Genomic DNA, 16,006 nt, shown 5'->3' with positions numbered 1-16,006 from the left:
TCACACTAAGGTTGTCACTACGATCTGACAAACTACATGGAAGTTCACTCTGTCACACATAGGTTGTCCCTAACAACAGACAAACTACATGGAATTTCACTTTCTCACACTAAGGTTGTCACTGCGATCTGACAAACTACATGGAAGTTCACTCTGTCACACATAGGTTGCCCCTAACAAGAGACAAACTACATGGAATTTCACTCTCTCACACTAAGGTTGTCACTACGATCTGACAAACTACATGGAAGTTCGCTCTGTCACACATAGGTTGCCCCTAACAAGAGACAAACTACATGGAATTTCACTTTCTCACACTAAGGTTGTCACTACGATCTGACAAACTACATGGAAGTTCATTCTGTCACACATAGGTTGCCCCTAACAAGAGACAAACTACATGGAATTTCACCTTCTCACACTAAGGTTGTCACTACGATCTGACAAACTACATGGAAGTTCATTCTGTCACACATAGGTTGCCCCTAACAAGAGACAAACTACATGGAATTTCACCTTCTCACACTAAGGTTGTCACTACGATCTGACAAACTACATGGAAGTTCGCTCTGTCACACATAGGTTGCCCCTAACAAGAGACAAACTACATGGAATTTCACTTTCTCACACTAAGGTTGTCACTACGATCTGACAAACTACATGGAAGTTCATTCTGTCACACATAGGTTGCCCCTAACAACAGACAAACTACATGGAATTTCACTTTCTCACACTAAGGTTGATACTATGATCTGACAAACTACATGGAAGTTCACTCTGTCACACATAGGTTGTCACTCCAATCTGACAAATTACATGGAAGTTCGCTCTGTCACACTTAGGTTGCCCCTAACAACAGACAAACTACATGGAATTTCTGTCACACTTGGGTATTCTCTTTTACCCAAGTCCTCTGTTCTCTATATTCCTCCTCTTCTGATGACTTACGTTGATGTGACATTCAATTGCTAGCTTGTCTGTTGTCAACAAGGGCCATTGAGATGCCATTGATCCGACATTACATGACTGAATTCTGTCTAGAAGCAACATTTTGACATCCCACTGGGGAAGAGGGTCTAGTTTTCCCAAAGCTTACAGACTTTACTGATGTTTTGTGAATAATCATTTCTGAAACAGCGTCGCTGATTGCAGAACTAAAATCTGATTGGAACCAGTCACAAGTCCTGAACACTCGCACCATGAAAAGGCCTTATTAGAACACAGGTTGCGTGGGAAGATATGACTTGAGCATCCTCTGTGGGAAGAGAATGCACTTAGGTTGCTCATAACAAACTAGGTGGACTTTGTAGCAATCACTCTTAATGTCCCAAACATTGATTTAAGTATCCTCACGTGTGATTCATCTTTATGAAATCATTATTTTGAGGAAGACGATTTTGAATTTGAGGAAATGACTGATGGAATTACTTTGTGTCTCGATGACATGTGAGTGATACATGTAATGCCATGTTATGTCCTGCATACAGCTACAAGCGGTCAGCAGCTCTCAGTCAGTTTGTCATCCATCGCGGCCTCATCATCAGTGCCATGCAAGTGGTTTTCTCTTCTGTTTTCTACTTCGCCTCACTTGCACTCTTCCCAGGATTCCTCATTGTGGGGTGAGTTAAAGGTCAAATCCTGCTCATTTAAATCTGTCAATTTTTAGTAATATGTCCTTTCCTGAAAGGTTTATATAGGCCATATGAGGACAGTACGTTGGCATGACTGTTCTATCACAGAGTACCTGGCCTGGCACAAGTATTGTAAAATTGTTTGTTCTGTTATTCTTTATGAAAAGGATCATGTCAAGTGAACTTTTGTTAGAGTGGCTTGTCCAGCATCTTGCACTAAACAGCTGGAAGTATGTTTGAGAATGTCACTTAGAACACTATGTTTGAGATATGCTTCTGTATACCATATTTTGAGATCACTTCTGTATACACAAGGTGTCCGATATGTACGCTTAACTGTATCAAACAAGCAAAATGTGAAAAAAAGTGGAAGCAAATAGTGAAAATTTATTCATGTATGTATATCAATAATTCAATAGTCAATAATAATAACAGTGAATCATCGTAACATATAAGTGTACCGATAATTCATGAAATGTAGAACGCAGGTTGTAAGTTTTCAGGTTGTCTAGGTGGTAATCATGTGATGTAAATCCTTGACAACAAGTCACTGTAAATTCTCTTTTATGCCCTGTAATGCAGAGATTATTTTGCCATTGCAGGGGATATTGATGACTTTGTCTTCTTTTTATTTTTAAACTTGCATTTCTTGCCCTGAAAACATATGACATTGTGTAGGAGTTAGATAGTAGGGTATTGTACATGTATACAATACAATGACAGTGTAGTGAACCTAATCTGACTTTGCATGTCTTTTCGTTACTGATGAGTTGTTCTCACACCTGTCAAATCTTAATTAAGGACAGAAGTGACAGGTGTCTCTGGTGTTTTGATGGGAAATTAATCAATTCACATCAAATGCTTTCTAAGAGATTAAGAATGAATACACTAAGCCGTGCAGAAACAGTACTGACATGACACATACACATGCACATGTGCACAGGTCTTTCAAACTGAATAACAGGATTGTTTTTCAATGGAAATCTGTGGGAACGGTGTGAAAATTCTTCATTCGTCTCTGGAAGTGTGGGGTCTGGTATATTTACTGAACAATTACAATTAGTAATTAGTACAATTAGTACAATTACTGAAAGTAATAAAATCACGTAAAAAATAATGGGGAAGGTAGGGTTTCCAAGTAAATGGGGGTCGACTGTATATGTGTGAGATAAGCCTCTGTATACATGTGGTGTTAGATGTGCAAATGTATAAGCTGTGTTGCAGATATGCCTCTGTATACCTTATGTTTCTAATGTATGTCTCTATACAAATGTTTCAGATATGCCACACTATATACAATGTATCCAGTTTTCTCTCTGGTGCTTGACAAGGATGTGTCTCCTCAGATTGCCATGACCTACCCAGAACTATATAAGGAGTTGACCAAAGTAAGAGTGAGTGAGTGAGTGAGTTGATGTTTGTGCCACTTTCAGCATTATTTGTGCAAGATCACGGCAGGTGACACAAGAAATGGGCTTCACACATTGTAAGTGGGGAATCAAATCCAGGTCTCCAGTGTGACAAGCAAATGCTTTAAGCACTAAGCAACCCCACCACCACCCAAAGTAAGACATCACAGCAGTCAGTTAAAGTGATGTGAAAGTTTCACAAAAGACACTAATCACTGAAATCAAACTGTTTCAGGGTCGCTCACTGTCTTTCAAAACCTTCTTCATATGGGTGCTTATAAGTATTTACCAAGGTAAGTGGAGAGTATATTATCAACTGCAGTTTTCCCATCATTTTTAACACTTCTCATTTCCAACTGTTAAGGTTCACATGGCTTTGGTGTAAGCAGCCATTTCACTACAAATGGAAATAGTTAATGAAATATTTTTCTATCGTAAATTGTTGAGTTTCTGTTGATGAGAACATTGTTATACCTGGAATATGAAGTCGGAGCTGCAAATGCATACAGAGTAGAGATGACTAATTATTTCAGTCATCAGACAAGTCCCTGTACTAAACTGTACTGAGGAAAAAAAAATAAGGGATCACATGAAAGTACAAGTGTTCACTTATTTTTATCACGTTTCCTTCACAAGCTATGCAATACACTTGAAGGAACCTCAGAAAAAAGTAAAGTAACACTTGTCCTTTCATGTGACCCATTATTTTTTCCCCTCAGTATATTTACAAGTTCTGGCTGGTGTGATGGATGAGCCAAACAGCATTACATTACATGACATGTATTTACATTAACCGCTAATGATGTTCCAGGGGGCATAATCATGTATGGAGCTCTTCTGCTGTTTGAAGAGGAGTTTCTCCATGTCGTCTCCATAACCTTCACCTCCCTCATCCTCACAGAGCTGTTGATGGTTGCCTTGACAATTCGCACATGGCACTACCTGATGATTGTAGCTGAAGTCTTCAGCCTTGCCGTTTACATTGTGTCACTAGTTGTCCTAAAAGACTACTTTGGTAAATACATTATTATTAGTGCTCTAATACCCAAGATTAAGTCAAGCTTCAACTCAACATTTGACAGTGTACGACCACTGAATGTCAAACACAGCCCTTTCCTTATGTATCATCAAAGCGAAGATAAGGGGTTGCATGTCAACTCATGTCTAGTGTGAATGAAGTAATGACATCCCCCCCAAGATTTGTGCCATGTACGGTATGCACTTGGCTCTCAGCAGATTATGAAGATATTAGAGCAAAGTTTACTTGACCAATACAAAACGCAATATACTGAACAGTTCAATTTTCTTTTACATGTTAGACAAAACCCAGTTGTAGCTGCATAAAAGGATGTGTAAAAGATTTTAAGTAAACATTATCAAGACAAGTCTTGCCCTCAGATTTCTGTCAATATTTAGAACTATTCTGTTACACTAAAATTTATCTGGTTTATTATTATTATTATTATTATCTCATAATTAATATTCCTAATTTAGAGAATTACTTGCAGATGCCAAGTTCCTCCAGACGTGGGACTTTGTTTGGAAGGTGTTGGTCATCACCTCGGTCAGCTGCATCCCCCTGTATGTGTTGAAGTATCTGCGGAAAAAGTTCTCCCCTCCTGTCTATTCAAAACTGACACCATGAGCATCTATTAATCCAGGGACCTGGATCTGCTGGCAGTTGTGGGACAGGTCACATGGAAACCTACACAAGCATTACTTGGAAGTGTGGTCAACATTTTCTGTCAAGTAATGAACAGTGAAACAACTTAATCTTGGTGTGTGAACTTTACTATTAAGCATGAGAAAGACCCTGCTCACATTAAATTATACAAAGGATATGTGACATTGAAGTGAAATTTTCTGCACTCGAGGTATTCATGTGTGATGTGAAGGTGGGATAAATGAAAACAATTTGAATATGAAAGAAAAAGGTCCATGAGAGAAAAAGAAGTTCCTTAATGTTATGAAGGGAAGAATGAACATTCTTACAGAACCCAGTCAATCATTTGTGATGCCTCACTAGCATTAAAATATTGATTGTAAGGCAACCATCAACCAGTATGCATAGATCTGTAATATGTTCATGGACTATTACTGTGGCTTTCACTGGTTGAGCTAACTGCAGTCATGGCTCCGAGGCGAGTCTCTCAGACGTGTCTTCCAATGGTTAGAGCTGTAATTACATTAGCAGTGATGGAGGTCTTGCATGTCAAATCAAGGAAGGTTCCCTGGACAATGAACTGCAAATGTTTCAGTATAGTTACTAGTTAGGTACAGATAGTCCTGCATATGTAAATATTTCTCAAAGCTTATTTATTATCCCATTCATATTGTATTAGGAGAAGGGAAAAAATGTACATATGCATTTCTTGTGCTGCATGTATATAAAGTATGTTTTATACATCTGTGTATTGTCATTTGTTGTTTGTAGATAAGGAAGCTGGATATTAACAGCTGATGTTGCTTCACATGTTGGGACAAACTGCACAAAGACTCCACAAAAAGCTTCATTTGTTTATTTGATCAAAGATACTTTTCACAATATGACTGTTATAAATTATAAAGTACAGAATATGGGATTCTCACAAAAAGCTTTTTGAAATAATCATCTAGTAAAGTAAAAATAAAGTGGTAAACTAAATTTCCTAAAAACTTCAGATCTTTCTGGTAAAACAAAACAGTAGAAAAATATATATACATCCCCTACTACTTAGCCTGGCTTGTAGGCACCAGGATGGATATATAAATTATGCAACAGAATGGAACAAGCTCACGTTTTTGTACCCCAATTAACACAGCATTGCTGTTGCCTTGACTGAAACTGGCTTTAGAGTAGAGGAAATCACCAAGTGATTTAAAACACAGTCCATCTGCATAACACCCTTCAAGCATTGTAACAAGTGCTGCTGCATAAAACTGTCTGTGTTTGGGAAAAGAACGCCTGGCCAAAAGTGGCCTTGTTTATACATAAAACTCCGATGCATTCTGCACGTCTAAGTTTGTCATGACTCGCTATAAAGATTGAGTCCTATTGAAAACCGTCGTCGTGAGTGTCCCCATCCCGACTAAAACGGCGGTTGAGACTGATACGAAGCACCAGGGTAAGTTGGGTTCGTTCCCAACTGACTTGGGTAACCCATGGGCGACACGGAGTACCCCCGAGGCTGGATCTGGCTGGCCACGATGGGCGTGCTCGTGTAGGCGCTGCTTGGGTAGATGGCGCTGGTGACTGGAAGTGCAGACGCTGCGTAGCTGGGCACTGTAGTGGCTCCAAGTTGGCTGCCCCCGAGGTATGTTGGCATCGGGTACTGGGTGGGGTAGCCTGCGGGCGTGGTTGAAGGGAGAGACTGAAGTGATGGGTAGCCTACGGTGTGAAAGGCTCCTGTCCCTACAGTGGCGGATGGGTAGCCTGTAGCCGATAGAGTGGAGTAGCCTGCTGGTGGAGTGTAGTAGGCCGGATTGGCTGCCATTGCATAGGCCTGAGTGACAGACTGGTAGCGCTGGGTCTGGGGCCCGGGAGGCAGGCCAGGTTGTGATGGGGGGTAGGGGCTTGTAGTGAACCCCCCAGGGGTGTAAAGACCAGGCTTGTCACTGGAAGAGGGGAAGCTGCTACCTGGAGGTATACTCCCAGTGTGACTGTGGTGGTAGTTCATTGCTCCTGTCAATAAAACATAACCAGGTCAGACAGGTGGGAGGAACTATGCAGAAGGAACAGGCTTCCGATTGCAGGGGCTTCAACTATTACTTTCATTCTAAAGAAATACCTCAATGACATACACTTCTTAAACAAAATGTCAACAACTGTGACACTGTAGATGACTGGACCATAAAGAATTATTTATAAATCACTGATCTTACCTGTCTTGTTGGTCTTAAACTGTGTGTACTTGGATTTCTAATCTGAAAAAGAGATTCCATAGTATTAAAAAAAATGCATCTACCATATAAATTTTTCAAGCCACACCAAATACAATGGGTTTATTTACTGATCTCCCCTCAAAATAAGGTTCTAGGGAAAGTCATGACAGCTAAAAAGGATTAAAGCATCAGACAAAATAAATATTTTTTCTGTCTCCACTACTGCAGGAATATCAATGATTAGATACATAATGTTCAAGGAAAGTTGATACCATTTGCTGCTCCTCATCAGCAAGCATCTTCTGGTCCACACATTTACCTGATCAGGTGGCTATACCACTAAGGCTAAAAAAAAAAAAGTTAAATGTTTCTTGGGCATTGACGTGTCATTTTTATTGGTGTGGGTAACAATTTTTTTATTGCAATTTTGAAAAAATAATTTTGACTTAGCCGTGTCCCCATCATCCATTTGCCCACTATAAGAATGACTGTTTGTAAAAACGAGCATCATGGAATGTACAGCTCAGTAACGCATGCTAAACTTTCCGAACTGTTTTTCTGAGAGAAAAAAATGAAAACGTGTTCCTCCCTCATCACTTTGTTTCTATCAAAAATTAAAATAAAAGTACTAACATCTTTGTCACTGTTGAAAAAAAGGTGCCCGAGAAACATTTAAATTTTCTTTAATGCAGCGTAAGATTTGTTTGTGATCAGAAGACAAATACTAATTTCCTCCATGATTTGGAAGATAAATACTGTGTTCATATAGTTGCACACACACAGGCTAACATAAGCCGACGAAATACATGGAAAATGACTGCCCATGCAATAGACAAAGATTACAAACCAAACCAGGCATACTTTATGAGCTGCATAAATGATATTTCATATTCAATATGTTCATGCTAATTACATGACGAATGTAGGTCGCCTGCAACAGCTGTGACAAGCTGCCACATTTTCCAGGTTCAACTAAAACCAAACTGTAGGAAATGCACAAAACAGAGCTTAACAGATAATTTTAGCACCAACATTAGTACTACCTATAACTGAACCCGGTATTGCTATGCATACATCCAAATGCCTTGTATATCCAGTGTTTATCCCAGCCTTTCTAAAAAGTGGGCCCATGACCCCTACAAGCCCCCCAAGTTATGTTGGTCTGAGTTGTTCAGAAAACACTGATTGAACTGTTTCCATAGCATAACTAACAGACAGTCTCAGTTTCCATTGAAACTTTGACAACAACTGGACACTTCAGCAATGAACAGTGAATCTTATATGTCTGACAGTGGCAAATACATAATTTTGAAGGATTTAGTTTAGGTTAATGACATCTTTTACATTTGTTGTGTACAAATGTTTTAAGTGACCCGAATGTCAAAATAATACGGGGATATCTATTATGTTGGTGAGTGAGTAAATTAGTTTTAGGTTGCAGTCAGCAGTATTTCAGGCTATACGAATAATCAAGTCTGGATCAAACAATCCAGTGGTCAACAGCATCAATCAATCTAAGAATTTGGGATACAATGACATGTGTCAACTAAGTCAGCGAGAGATCCCGACGACCTGATCCCGAATGTTGTTTCGAAATTCTCAACCTGAACTTAACATACCCCATGAACACATTTGTTTATCTGGTGCGTAATGCACATTGCTCATGATTTACTGCTGGGATGAAAGATACCCACTGGCAAAGTTTGAACAACATTTTTTAAAAACCCAAACATTCAGGTACTGCTTTTACTTGAAAAATGTAAGACGTTTGAACCAATATCAGTACCAATATCAGTCTTTGACAGTCACTGAGCTCCCCCTTGGCAACAAAAGTGTGAAACAATAACCTATAACTGTTATACTTTTAGTATGGAAAATAAGCAAATAAGCTTATAGTTCTCGTAGGATTACTCTTGATGAAGTAAGTTTTGATTCATGCTAGATGTAATGGCAGTTGGGATCATACTAGTTTTAAAATGTTCCATGACTTACTTTAAATATAAAAACCTAAATATTGCAACAATTACACATGAAATCCCAATGAAATGAAGGACTTTTTCAAGAGCACTGATTTTATTTTACATGCTTTCACATGTAAACAGCCGATGTGGGGTGTGGTGTTTCTGCTTTCCTGATGTTTTCACATGCTGCAATATTAGAACCTCAGATAATAGATAGTTCAAATATAAGGTGATTGATTCACTTGACAAAAACCTATCTATCCTAGCCAATTTAATTAACCACAATGTTTTTATTCATCACATTGTTTTGTATGTTTCGCAATGACATTCAAAACACAAGTCGAAAGTCATGAGCAGAACAATAATAACTTGTTTTGGGAAGGACAGGTGTATTTTTTTCCCAAAGACCTACCTTGTTTGGGTTCTGCTTGAGTAGCAAAGCAAAAACAAACGTGCAAAGTGTTTCAGTTTTACATTTATGGATGCGCTGTCCATTCCCTTTCAAGTGTGCCATGTTACATGATAGCGCTCTGCCTAGAACAAACACTATTAGTGTATATCTGAACACAGATGACATCTGCAATCTTTCAGAAGCAACCACTACATCCTGTGCACAGCTCCACAGTACCCACTGCTACTTACCACACAATGAGGGCACATTCTAACACTATGTTCATCAAAGAATTTGTGCATTCATGGATATTCATAAAGAGAGTAAATTCCATGATGTCCATATGAAACCATTTAAACAATGACAACCATTCATCCAAAATGTATGTGATTTCTTGAAACAAAACATTTGAGTTCTAAAAAAGCTGTTGGTCTATCAGTGAATATAACTGATCATTCACAGGAAGAATCAAAGACAACAAAGACATCAACTATTCTTGCAACATTCAAAGATTCCACTGGTTGATTGGCTGTTCAGGCAAATGTGATAATGTTATGTGATGTGCAATGTGATGGTACACCTGATTCTCAAAAATCAGACTGACCAGGATTTCACATTCCTACATATTATACACACATATATGAAAATCAGTGCAGACAGGTTTGAACTTAACAGCTTTTATGAACAAGAATTAGGTACATTCAAAATACCATCTTGTTGAGTTTTTTTCAAAATGATGTAAAACACATCAAATTTCACACAGGTTCTTAGATTTACTGAGAACCAAATGAGAGGTAAGTTTTGCCATGTCAAAATTTACCTCTCGATAAAATATTATGTTCTCAGTAAATAAAGTGTCCACGATCTACTTGAAACTAACTCAAAAAACGTGTGTGGCTGTAAGAAAATTAGGAAATAAATTTCATTATGCATCAGATAACTTTTTTGCATTTACTCCAAAGTCTAACGTATTCCACCAATCATATCTAGATGAACCAAGTTTTATCATTCCACCAGTTGTATCTAGATAAACCGGAATTCTATATGAACAATATGAAAAGCTCGTCCTTAGTGCAAGTGATATGTTTACATAATGTATGCCGTTACAGAAGGTATAACACAATGGGACAAATATATCTATTTGAAAGACCTGGAAAAGGATCCCAGTTACTTATGTCTTAGTTACAGACTTGAATATCTAAGCTGATGACATTCAAGGCAATTCCGAACTTACTTCCGGGTAAATGGCTGTCCTCAAGAAATGCATAGATTTGGACAACATGATTCGATTTCTTGACCTTTTAGAAAAGGTATAAAAAGGTTTTTTAAAATGGCAGTACGAAAACCGAAAGTACTGATTTTCTTATTCTCTATTACAGTATACCGAACTGAAGGCTATATACTGCAGTTCTACTAATACTGTTAATAAATCTGAGTTCATCTCTTCCAGCTACAGATTAGCCCATCATCTAGAAAGGTTATGGTTTCATTTTGTTTTCCCTAACAGCTTCAAATTCTTCAGTTAATATCTTATTTTCTGCTAGACTACTATCTATTCCCACACGTGAAGAAAATTTGAAGCAGAACCTACTGACTCACACAATGAAGTCACAGCAGCTGCACTTGTATCTGTATGTATCATCTGTGGTAAAAGTACATTAATGTAGAAAGTGACAGGCTAAAGATGGAATCTTGTCGATATCGTCAGGTAAAGTTTTTCTATAGATCACAAGGCATCTATGACATCCTTTATATTGAAGTTGAAATGGCATCGAACCATGGTAAAACTTGACACTAACTATGATTATGCTTACATGCAATCCATGTATACAATATTTTATCTTACGACAAGCATGACTCAGATAAGACTAACTCTAACCGAACTTTCATGGGTCGTTTTACAAAACTGGTAATGGGAAGTCACTCCTACAACTTGCTCATAAACATTAGGACACCAAGTTTGTTCTCGCATAGGGATGTGTAACAACCAAAACACACCTACACTAAGCATTTCAGGGACGAACTAGATAGCATCTTGGTTTATTTGTAATTTAATTCGACCACATAGCTGAAATATTGCTGAGTGCAGCATTACACAACAAATCCATCTAATGTAATCATATTCATGTTAAATCAGTGTTGACTTATCTTCACTCATCAAAAACTGAGACATTTGGGGAATGTAGTTTAAACTAACATCAACAAAGTGGTAAAGACAATGTAATGGAGAGTAAATACATACTAGCCCATCGTTAATCAGAAAATTTCCATGCATTCAAAACACTGCAAAAAGAGTTGTTAGTAGAGATGGTTATCACTCACAATATTCAGACCCATCATCAGAGGTCAATAATCTATTGACTGTGATCATAAACAATACTACAAAACTTGTGTTGGAAATAATGCAACAGAATCATAACATTGTGTAAAGGAAACACAGACTGATTAATACTATGATCGCTGTTGCTGCTTCCATTGTACTTAGCCAATCAGAAATCTGTATCAGTTGTTTATGTCTTGATTAAACATAATATGAAATATACTTTCCAAATTTTGATTTGGCGTTCCTTTCTTTATGAATAAGGGTTAGTCTCTACCGATATGCAAGTGAGATCAATCAATTAGTAGTTGGCATCCCAGTAAATGGTACTACCTTGACAAATAATCTGAAAATATAGTCATGAAACTACCAATGGCAGGGGATAAAATGGGCTTTGTACTTTGCACTCAAGCAGAGAATCAAATCCGAGTCTTCAGGGTGACGAACCAATGCTTTAACCACTGCGCTACCTCACCACCCCTTCAGTGTTTGAGAGTGAGTGAAATTGATGGTGCAATATTTTAGACATACTCAGATCCAAAAACTAAATGTCATGGTTGTGATACTTGAATTTAGATTTGAGACTGAGGGATTGTCTTTTCATTTTGAACAAAATTTTACGAAAGTATCCTGTTTTGTCAATCTATTACATTGGAAAACGAAAACGTGGCTGAATAGTGAAAGTCTGTGTAGATCTTAACTTAAAACAGAGACAATCAAAAACTTCATACATAACTAGTACATTAGTTCTGAGATTTCTGCAATAAATAACATTTGGAAGACATAAAGTGATATACTGGTAGCCTGATGTGCAGTCCTACTATTCACAACACAAAATATGACAAAAGGCCACAAAACACTATCAATGCCACATGCCATGTAAGAGGGTGAGGTCTCTCATCCAGGAACCCCCTCAGGACCAAACTATCCACATTGAAACTAATGTAAGTTTTAAAATAAATAAATGAATAAAAATCATATGCAAGTACACAAGCATGTACATCTGACACTGTTGGCTCATAGTCAAACCAAGCCTGATGTGCATACAGTTGTTGGACAGTCAACTGTCAACATCAATATGTTAAGAAAGTGAAGCAGTATGTGTTTGTAAGATGTTGCATATCTCAACAAGACTTCAAAGACATATTTTCAAGAATGTGAAGTTATTGAAGTAATTAGTTATATTTACACATAAATTTAAAGAGTGGTTCGTGCAAAAAAAGAGGAAATAATGCAATGGATGTCAATCAATAATTAATTAAAAGAATATTGTTCAGACATTTGTTCTGAAAATGTTTTGAATAAGACAAACTGAACAAAAACACAATTCCAATCAGAATTCAAGATTATAGAAAATGTAAACCTCATGTTGTTATAATAATATGACTGGTGTCCAGAACCAGTATGTATTACACGCTAGAATGGAATTTGTAATTGTCTGTTCAATAAAAATGAACTAGTTGTAGAAGCATGAAGCACGTACCTCAGTTTGCTCACATTGGTGTTAAACCAACATGAAAGTCACAAACCTGAAACATTAAACAGATTGCTTAAACACAATCTAGATTCATCATACAGGTGTATATGTAATGCATAGATGACTCCTAATAAATAAGTAACCTTTCAGTTCTTCAGTGGTTTTTCATTCATTCCCAAATAGAATTAATTTTTATTCAACTGCGAAGATTGGGTAACTCAGTGATAAAAACAAGCTACAGCCAGTTAGTTTGTAATGTGATAAGAAATAACACACAACCGTTTTAATGTTTCATTTTTTTAACCAACAAACAAAACTGTGAAAATGATCCAGATTAATGTTACAAGCGTTAGATAATATTCCTGTGTGCCATATATGTCATGAAATGCAAACTGGAATGCTTTATCCTTAACACCTTCGAACACAAAATATAATATTTAAATGCCATTAGACCACAAATATTGGAACTCTTTCAAATTAGGAAACAAAAAAATATTCCACAGATATCGACCGAATAAACTGCGCTGACTAAAGGCAAAATGTAGGTCAATGTTGGAAGATCGCAAATTCCGATTCCATCTCTTGGCGAAGCTTTCACCGACATTTTGCACGTGACTGAAAATGACTGATGACAGCGCTCCAGCCTACAAAGTAGACTGATGCCATATAAATTCACCGATAAAAAAGCCACCGTTAGGTAAACTAACCTCTATCAAACCAAGAAACATCATTTCCATTCGGTTTTTGACTCTTCCAAGCCCTCAACGATATTCCAGCACTAGTAATGAGGTGTTAACACTGGATGCTAGGTCTATGTCTTAGAAAAGAACACAAGAGATTTGTCGATGCCGATTCGAAATTGCAGCATGGCGAATTGCAATCGGTGAAATGGCAATAAGGAATCTGAGTGAGCAGCACTAATTTATTTCCACGAACCCATAAAGTAAGCCTGGTATATCTGAACAAGCCGCCTCCGGTTTACTCACATGAGAATGGTGAATCTTGTAGCCCCTCTGTTCTCGGACCCGCAAACAACAATGGCTGCTCGTTCACGCACTGCTCTGCACAGATTGGTTAGGACGATTTCGATTGGTTGAAATTTATTCAGCGCATCCATTGGTACAAATTGTATGACAAGGCACAAAAATATCTGTGTCATTTTAAATTAACAATCGGTAATTGACATTACACCTTGCACAAATATCAAGTATTCCGGTGTATCTCAAACGCAACGTCTTTCTGTGAGGAAATAGCAAATTTAAATATTGATATGTATTCTAATGCTGCAATATCGTGAGAGGAATTTCTGTACAGAAACATGACACCCATTTAGGCCTATAAGGTGTAGGTGAAGGCCGGGACATGTTTTGAATATTTCTTTGGGTGTTATCTACCTGGATGTAGATACCAACCCCCATCATAAATGCACCTGTGAAAGTAAACCAGGTTATTTGTATTTGTCTAATTTGTTTTGGATTTTAAATGAGACAGGCGGGTTATCTGAACACTAACAGTTAATGCTTTTAAAGCATTGTTACACATTTATTGATCGATATAATATTATTGATCACGTAGGATAAAATATTGATATTTTATTGATATACAGAAAATGATGGCATAAATTCGATTCCGCTAATGCAGAACAACACCTGAAGCCCGTTTCTTGCGTCCGGAATATAAGATCCAAAGTTTCGTTAAAACATGCTAGCCCATTTACTATACTGACAATGTAAACCAAGGTATGTATATTTATATGAAGTGATAGGAGTATATATATATTATTTTTCAAATGTAAATAAAAACAAACACCCCCTCCGTTTTACCTGAACCAACAGATAACCTCTACAACAAAAAACTTCCTGACACTTACTTAACATACGACAAAATGTTATGGATGTGAGCTTCTTTATTGTTTACACAACGTTTCTGGGCTATTCCCTGTCTCTTCGTCAAGTGGAACGTAACGACACACTTGGATGGCCACGCTGTCCAACAACCGACTAATGCAGGTCGCTGCCTGTTGCTGCACAAAGTTGGTGTTTAGGTGTAACACATCTACCCATGACGAGTGTGGATGTTGCTAAAGTACCAATTGTCACATATATAAACTAACTCTCATACTCGGCGCACCTTCTACCATGGAGTTGCATAACTCGTGGATTTTCAGCAGCACTCCTGTTTATTTCCATGTCAAACTGGTTAGCATTTTTTATTTGTTTTATTTTTGTTTCGTTTTGTTTTTGTTTTAAAAAAGGCGTTGCTAATTTTATGGATGAAAGAATAAACCTGCAGCACATGAAGTGAATACATGTCGAACATAAAATGTTGTCCTGCAAACAACGCTTGCTGCTGATATGACCGAAACACAGTTGGGAAATTAGCATCACATGTAAAAGGATGTAAATATTACATCACAGGTACGTATGATATGCAAGTAATGAAAATGAAATGCAAATGAACATATTCCTCATCGATGGGGTGACCCGGGCGTACCTGCAGGTGCTCCTTAAGTAAACTCCAACCCATGCTAACAATAGATGTCAAATCTTTGCCGGAAGGGGATGAATAGTCAAACATTTTGAATTCTGAAAGGGTCCAGACGAGCAGCTTGGTCAACTGAAGTTTGTTGTCTCACAACAACCTTGCACATGGTCATCATACACACAAAAGCCCGGGGAAACAGGTTTATCCACTAAACAGTGATGCTTTACATCGTACATATACCTTGGAAATACCAAGATATTCCCAAGGCTCCACAGCTATGCTATACGTGTATGTTGTGTGTGCGCGTGTGCGCGTGTGCGCATGTAGACGCCGACAATATCGATGGACTGGGAGAATTGATCTATCAAATCAAACACTGATATTATGTGATTTGGATCGTTCTACACGTGACACTGATGAATTGTTTTAGAAGACACCATTATTTGCAACTTGTATTTAACAAATGAAAGGG

General features: G+C 37.7%; 2 protein-coding genes across 2 annotated transcripts in view; one reads left to right on the top strand and one right to left on the bottom strand.

The window, feature by feature from the left end:
• Window positions 1-5,450, top strand: part of LOC137257373 (probable phospholipid-transporting ATPase IIB) — a 55,117-nt gene extending 49,667 nt beyond the window's left edge. The window contains exons 22-26 of the mRNA XM_067794702.1: window positions 1,488-1,619; window positions 2,911-3,019; window positions 3,276-3,333; window positions 3,852-4,055; window positions 4,549-5,450. Coding sequence (XP_067650803.1) covers window positions 1,488-1,619; window positions 2,911-3,019; window positions 3,276-3,333; window positions 3,852-4,055; window positions 4,549-4,685 — 640 coding nt within the window. The 3' untranslated portion in view covers window positions 4,686-5,450. The remainder of the gene's footprint in view (window positions 1-1,487; window positions 1,620-2,910; window positions 3,020-3,275; window positions 3,334-3,851; window positions 4,056-4,548) is intronic.
• Window positions 5,451-5,543: 93 nt separating this feature from the next.
• Window positions 5,544-14,404, bottom strand: LOC137258990 (uncharacterized). Its single transcript, XM_067796690.1, has 4 exons — window positions 14,037-14,404; window positions 13,057-13,102; window positions 6,902-6,943; window positions 5,544-6,701 (listed from the first exon to the last, which is right to left on the bottom strand). Exon 4 carries the CDS (start codon window positions 6,694-6,696, stop codon window positions 6,109-6,111), a length of 588 nt encoding a protein of 195 aa, XP_067652791.1. The 5' UTR covers window positions 6,697-6,701; window positions 6,902-6,943; window positions 13,057-13,102; window positions 14,037-14,404; the 3' UTR covers window positions 5,544-6,108.
• Window positions 14,405-16,006: the final 1,602 nt, after the last annotated feature.

This window comes from Haliotis asinina, chromosome 12 (assembly GCF_037392515.1).
Source record: "Haliotis asinina isolate JCU_RB_2024 chromosome 12, JCU_Hal_asi_v2, whole genome shotgun sequence".
NCBI lineage: Eukaryota > Metazoa > Mollusca > Gastropoda > Lepetellida > Haliotidae > Haliotis > Haliotis asinina.
This window is presented reverse-complemented; position numbering and strand designations above follow the sequence as displayed.

Bases quoted from the DNA above. Each gene is read 5' to 3' on its own strand.
- LOC137258990 (XM_067796690.1), bottom strand. From the start codon at position 6,696: ATGAACTACCACCACAGTCACACTGGGAGTATACCTCCAGGTAGCAGC.